The sequence below is a fragment of the Colius striatus genome, chromosome 3 (assembly GCF_028858725.1).
Source record: "Colius striatus isolate bColStr4 chromosome 3, bColStr4.1.hap1, whole genome shotgun sequence".
NCBI classification, from domain to species: Eukaryota; Metazoa; Chordata; class Aves; order Coliiformes; family Coliidae; genus Colius; species Colius striatus.
This window is the reverse complement of record NC_084761.1, coordinates 74199833-74205686: the sequence shown is the minus strand read 5'-3', so window position 1 is coordinate 74205686 and position 5854 is coordinate 74199833. Positions and strand designations below refer to the sequence as shown.

General features: G+C 48.7%; 1 protein-coding gene across 1 annotated transcript; it reads left to right on the top strand.

The window, feature by feature from the left end:
* The first annotated feature begins 549 nt into the window (after positions 1-549).
* Positions 550-5640, top strand: UCHL1 (ubiquitin C-terminal hydrolase L1). The gene is made up of 9 exons (XM_061993079.1): positions 550-699; positions 823-834; positions 1275-1403; positions 2463-2613; positions 3884-3969; positions 4045-4092; positions 4461-4530; positions 4889-4947; positions 5228-5640. Exons 1-9 carry the CDS (start codon positions 667-669, stop codon positions 5312-5314), a joined length of 675 nt encoding a protein of 224 aa, XP_061849063.1. The 5' UTR covers positions 550-666; the 3' UTR covers positions 5315-5640.
* Positions 5641-5854: the final 214 nt, after the last annotated feature.

The following is a 5854-nucleotide window of genomic DNA, read 5'->3' as shown; positions in this document are numbered from 1 at the left end:
CAAACTGCAGAGATACTGTCAGCAGATGGGTGGCTTTTTATGTCGGTTTTATAACCCTATAGAAATCTAAAAATTAAGTATCTATTGTTTATGTTGAATATCAAACCCACTGTGTACTGGATGCAACAGACACACAGCAGGGTCCTGTGCTTCGGGAGCAGTGAGCCACATAAATGCAGACACACACTTTCAGGATAAAGAGAGCTCTGGGGCCGAGCTAATTGATGAGGATGGAGAAACGTGTACGGTGCTGTTTGTCGCTTACCCCCGAGGGGGGCCACGGGCCGGGCAGGGGCCGCTGACCGCCACCTCAGCCCCGCTGCTTCTGTCACCTTCTTCACGTAAGACGGGCCTGGGTCGCTCCCGCGGAGGCTGCGGGGATCAGAGCCGGGCAGCGCCCCCGGCCGCCCCCTCCCCGCAGCCACCGCCCTCCCAGGCCAGCACCGCTGCGCCCCCCGCCCCCTCGCGCTTTGGTCGTACCCTGCTCCTCCCTCTCCCCCCGTCGCGTCGCGGAGTGGGCCAGACCGCCCCTATATAAGAGGCGGGTGGGCGGCTCCGTGCTGCAGCGTTGACGGGTGCGGGGGGCTGCACGCTCGGTGTTGCGGGAGATCGCGTCGTGCATCGGGTACAGCCTGCCTTCTTCCCGGCTCCTGCCGCCCCGCAGCCATGGCCTGGCAGCCGATGGAGATTAACCCCGAGGTGTGCGAGGGGCAGCGGGTTTGGGGGATGCGGGAAGGGGGGGAGGTGGTCGCGGCCTCGGGGGCGGGTGGTAGGGTTCAGTCTTTCTGCGCCACTCACCCCTTACCCCGCATTGTTTTCTAGATGCTGAACAAAGTGAGTCTCTGCTGCAGGACGGCTGCGGGCGGGCGCCGCCCTGACTCTTCTCCCTCCATACCTCGTTCGACATCCCGCCGTGGCGGGGCAGCGCCGGCCAGAGCGGAGCGGCGCGGTTCCGCTGCTCGGAGCGCGGCCGCACCTGCACCTGCGGAGCGGCGCCGGGGCCGCGCCCGCGCCCTCCCCCGGGGGCGCCCCCTCGGGCGGGTGGTGCCGGCGGCGGCGCCTGGGCGCGACCGGCAGGTGGCGCCGCCGTGCCGCGCGTTGTGCTGTGTCACTGGGGCGCGGCGGCGGGGACCTGAGCGCCAGCGGTGGGGGGATGTGGCGGCCGGGCCCGCCGGGGGAGACGGGGGGGATGTGGCGGCCGGGCCCGCGATGGGGGACCAGGGGGGTGGAGGTCATGTGGCGGCCGTGCCACCCGCTGGCTGTGCCCGGTGCAGGTGCTGTCCCGCCTCGGGGTGGGTCCCGGCTGGCGTTTCGTGGACGTGCTGGGCTTCGAGGAAGAGGCGCTGGGCGCCGTGCCGGCGCCGGCCTGCGCGCTGCTCCTGCTGTTCCCCCTCACGGAGCAGGTAGGTGGTGGCCGGCTGTTGTGTCTCTCCTGGCTGCTCTCCCTCACAGGCCTTTGGGCTTCGGTCTTGACTGTAGCAGCTGCATGGCCTGGATTCAGGGACCAAGCCCGTGGCAGCTCCGAGCCTGTGGCTGCCTCGGTTGCACTTTCTGTTGTCACCCCAGGTAGATGTAAAAACCAAGTTGTTGTCAGCAGCAATGCACCTGGTGGCTTATAGCAGGTAGTGCTGGCTGCTGTCAGTAGTGTGCCTGTGTCATCATCAGATAGTTGGGAATAGGTTTGGCCTATGCTGGGGTGGTAGTGGGTGGTACATGCTGGGTGCTTGGCACCTCTGGTTAGCCTGAACTAAAATGAACTGACCAACAAAACAAGATTGCTTGTTTCAATTTTCCTGTAACAATTTTCTATGTGTAACAGGCAATGGAAAACAAGCAGTCATGGTTGTGTGGGACAGCAGTTCTGTTGCTATGCTGAATCCTTGGTTCTGGAGAGGCCTAAATTACTTTTGTATGATGAATACTTGTATTCCAGTTGATGATAAGGAAGTATATGACATTAACTTTATTTTAAAGTATGTTTAATAGGTCCTTCAAAGGAAAGGTTATAGCCTTTCAGTAGTGATGGATTTTATGCCCATCTGTACATTATTCTTGTGGGGAGGGGTTCATGATGGGAAGTAATCTAAAGGTACAAGGCAAACTATTGCAGAGACATGCTGAGTAGTCTCATTAAATGGACCAAAACAATTGAGAGAAGATATAAAAGAGCTTATCCATTATGTGATTCCCCCCAAGCTATTTCCAGCGTACAGAGCGGATGGAGAGGCTGAGAGCAGTGCCTTTGGATATGACTGAGTCATGCAGGTAGTCCATTAAGGCTTGGCCTGCATCCAGTGTAGACATATGATGCTTTACTGGAGCTGTGCCACAAAGATGACTTTTTGAATAAGTCTTTGTCCAGTCCTGTTATTGAGTCTCCTGCACAACTCATTTGTCTAGTAGTTTGCGTAATAGAAAGGTAGCACTGTGGTGAAATGCTTAAAACAGTTACATGTTTACAGCATGAGAACTTCAGGAAACAACAGACTGAGAAAATAAAGGACCAAGAAATCAGTTCCAAGGTGTATTTCCTGAAGCAGACAGTCAGTAACTCCTGTGGGACAATTGGTCTGATACATGCAGTTGCTAATAATAAAGACAAGCTGAAACTTGGTGAGTATGAATGCTCTGAAGTGCTTGAGTTGTCATTTCTTTGATAGGAAGATTGAGGGAGTATAGGCTGTTGGAGACACTTGGGACTTTCATGCAAGTTAAATTAGGGTATTCTTTACTACTTCAGTTGGTAAGTGGGTCTTTCAGCTCTTGCAGAGGGGCATGCGGTCTCACCTTCTGCCTGATTCATGGAAGAGAATGGAATTGCACTCCCCTCTGGTAGCTGTATCATCCTAGCGAGCAAGGCAAAAGAGGGCACATAGCACTGGCCAAAGTCTGTAATTAGGAAGTATGACCCTCAGAATTTGATATTGGTGTTGGTGTCAACTGGAGGGTTGATGCTCTTCACTTCTAATGTAAACAGGTCTGCTCAGGGTAACCTGTAACACATCTTTTTGCTGGGAACATAATATAGGATGATAAGGGTCTGTAAGTAGACTTTTTTCCGCTTTAGAGGTCATAGTTTTTATAGTCCACTTGTAGAAGAGGATATAAAACCAGTTTAGGCAACTGGTGGCTGAAAGCTCTTAGTAAATAGGATGACAAGTTCTTGTCAAAAAAGGGTTGTCTTTGATCCCAGAAAATAGTTTGTTACTCAAAGACTAGAGATGTGCAAAAACCAGCTTTTATTATTCCTAGAGAACTTGAAGCCTTTGGGTAGTGTGGGATTTCTTCTTACATAAAGGAGGAAAAAAACATGGAAGGCTTAATAAAAGTAGCTGTGTCTTTATTCTTGTGTGTTATTTCAGAGAATCCTTTCATCAAGAGTGAATGCTGCAGCACACCTTTCTTAAGACTCAGTACCTTAGTGCATCTTAGTACCGCACTACTAATTTATGTTCTGGAAAATCAAAGCCAGCCTATCTTGAGCAAGTGCTGTGTTCATTTGAAGGCAGTGAGACAACAGAATTGTTAGGTGCCAGGACACTTAAGTATCAACTATACTGAATTTCTTCAAAAGAGGACTGAACACATCTTTGGCACATATAGTAGGGGGGAATCAGAAAAAATGAAATCCTATTTGAAAGTGAGTTCCAAGACAAGCATCCAGAGTATCCCGGAGCACTTGAACTCTGATTTTGGAGGTTGCTGAAACTATTTATACAGAAGCTATTAAGTGCTGATTAAAATATGTTTATGCTGGAGATGGTTCAAGGCTGAATGTGATGGCTTCTAGTTAGTGCAACAAGCATTGATTATTGTAGGCTGTATCTGAACTGTAACTGCTGCTTCGCCTCTAATGAATAAAATCTCTGATCATCTTGTGCAGATGAGGGGTCTGCCCTGAAGAAGTTTCTTGATGAAACAGCTGATATGTCTCCTGAAGAGAGAGCTAAGCATTTTGCAAATAATAAGGTATATAAATGATACAGACTGTTGACAGCTGTCAGCACTTTAGGATGTAGTAACCTGTGTCTGCTTTCTCTTAAGGCTATACAAGATGTCCACAATTCAGTTGCACAAGAAGGACAATGTCGGGTAAGATGTGAATGTGTAAAATCTTGGGAGAAGCGGGAGGCTAAGGAAGGTTGTAGAGTGTTTTGTCTGGCAGATAACTCTTAAAATTCATGAGGGGAGAGAAATGAGTGACTTGAGGGTGAATGCTTGTGTATGGGTTTTTTTTTTTTTATTCAGACATGGGTTGAAAATTTGGGGTCTGAGGATGTGACTGTACATCAGAGTTTCTGGCACTTGACCTTGTAGAGATCTCACAGAGGCCTCTTCAGCTGAACTTAAGCTTTCATTCCTCTGCTGTTGATGTCTCCTCTGTCCTCTAGTCACAAGTAGGGTTTGCAGTACAGGCTTTTTTTCCAGTCTAACAAACATATCTAATGGTCTCTCCTAAGGTTGAGGACAACAGCGTGAACTTCCACTTCATCCTGTTTGTCAATGTAGATGGACATCTGTATGAATTGGGTAAGGGACTGGGCCTGCATCATGTTGTCCAGCAGTGTTGGGGCGCTCAGGCTAAGGATTTGTGAGAGCCAAGCTGTTTGCTGAGGCTCTCAAAGTTAATACATGATTTACACCTTCCCTTTAGGATTTTAACTGAAGGTGGGTTGCACTGAAGGCCCCAGCCCTCTTGTAAAGCACGGTGTGTCCTGCAGGGCTGAGAATGTTTAGTCCTCTTCTCTCTCAAGCCACATAATAATAGTTTGTTCTGACCTCCCAAGTATCTTCATATGTCTACTGGTTTCTTGGCTCTACTATGCTCAGTTCTTCTAATTCAGAAGTAATACTAAAATACATGGAGTGACAAGACTTTTGTTCACAGATGGGCGAATGCCATTTCCTGTCAACCATGGCACAAGCTCGGATGACTTGCTACTGAAGGTAAGATTTCTCCCTTGCTCCTCTTTTCCCTGAAAGCAAGCTTACAAAAGGGTGAGGGGCATGCATTTGGTGTACAGTGGCTGTACCTGCAAGTTGGTGCTTCTCACACTGAGGTGTATCAAGGTAGTATTGTGCCACAGCTGGCATCTATTAAGTGTATTTATCAGCAGCTGCTGCTACAAGACCTTGTAACTTGGTGGGACTGAGAGGGAAGCTGCAAATGCTTGGTCTCTACAGCAAATTTATTCTGGTAGTCTAAACAGCTGGTTTTTCTTCCAAGGATTCTGCTAAGATCTGCAGGCAATTTACAGAACGTGAAAAAGGAGAAGTTCGTTTTTCTGCTGTGGCTTTCTGCAAGTCTGCTTGAGACTCAGAAGAGATACAAGGAAAGCAGTCTAATAGCACACCAGTAAATGCAGTTTAAACTCCAGTGCTTCAGTACTTGTTAAACACAGCTGTTCTGGTAACTTAAATTGTTTCCACCTTTTGCTGTACACAGGAAGCAACATCAGCTGAGCTTACGCTCAAGTTTTAATGTGAACAGTTTGGACACTTCAGATGTCTTTAGACTCTTTTCACATGTTAAGTTGAAAATGCTTAACAGGGCTTGTTTGATCTTTGTCATGTTAATTAAGCTGTTGGTTGATATTTCCTTGTCCTTAAGAAGAATAAAATGTTTGCTGGAAGATTAAATGGACTGAAGTGATCACTAACCTTCTCCACAAGGAGTTAAGTGCAGCATCCTGTATAAACCTTGCTTCCAATGACCCTCAAAACTGTCTGTGCAAAAAGTTTAATGTCAGCAGGCCCATTGCTTTATGGTGTCCTGCAGCTCTGCAAGATGTGAGATGCACCTCTGTCTGTGTAACATGTTCCAGTGCTGCACTGCCTCTTTGTAAAGTTCTTC

Coding starts and splice junctions, on each gene's coding strand:
- UCHL1 (XM_061993079.1), top strand. CDS start 667: ATGGCCTGGCAGCCGATGGAGATTAACCCCGAG. Junction 2,614..3,883: donor TAAAGACAAGCTGAAACTTG/GTGAGTATGAAT, acceptor CATCTTGTGCAG/ATGAGGGGTCTGCCCTGAAG. Junction 3,970..4,044: donor AGCATTTTGCAAATAATAAG/GTATATAAATGA, acceptor CTTTCTCTTAAG/GCTATACAAGATGTCCACAA.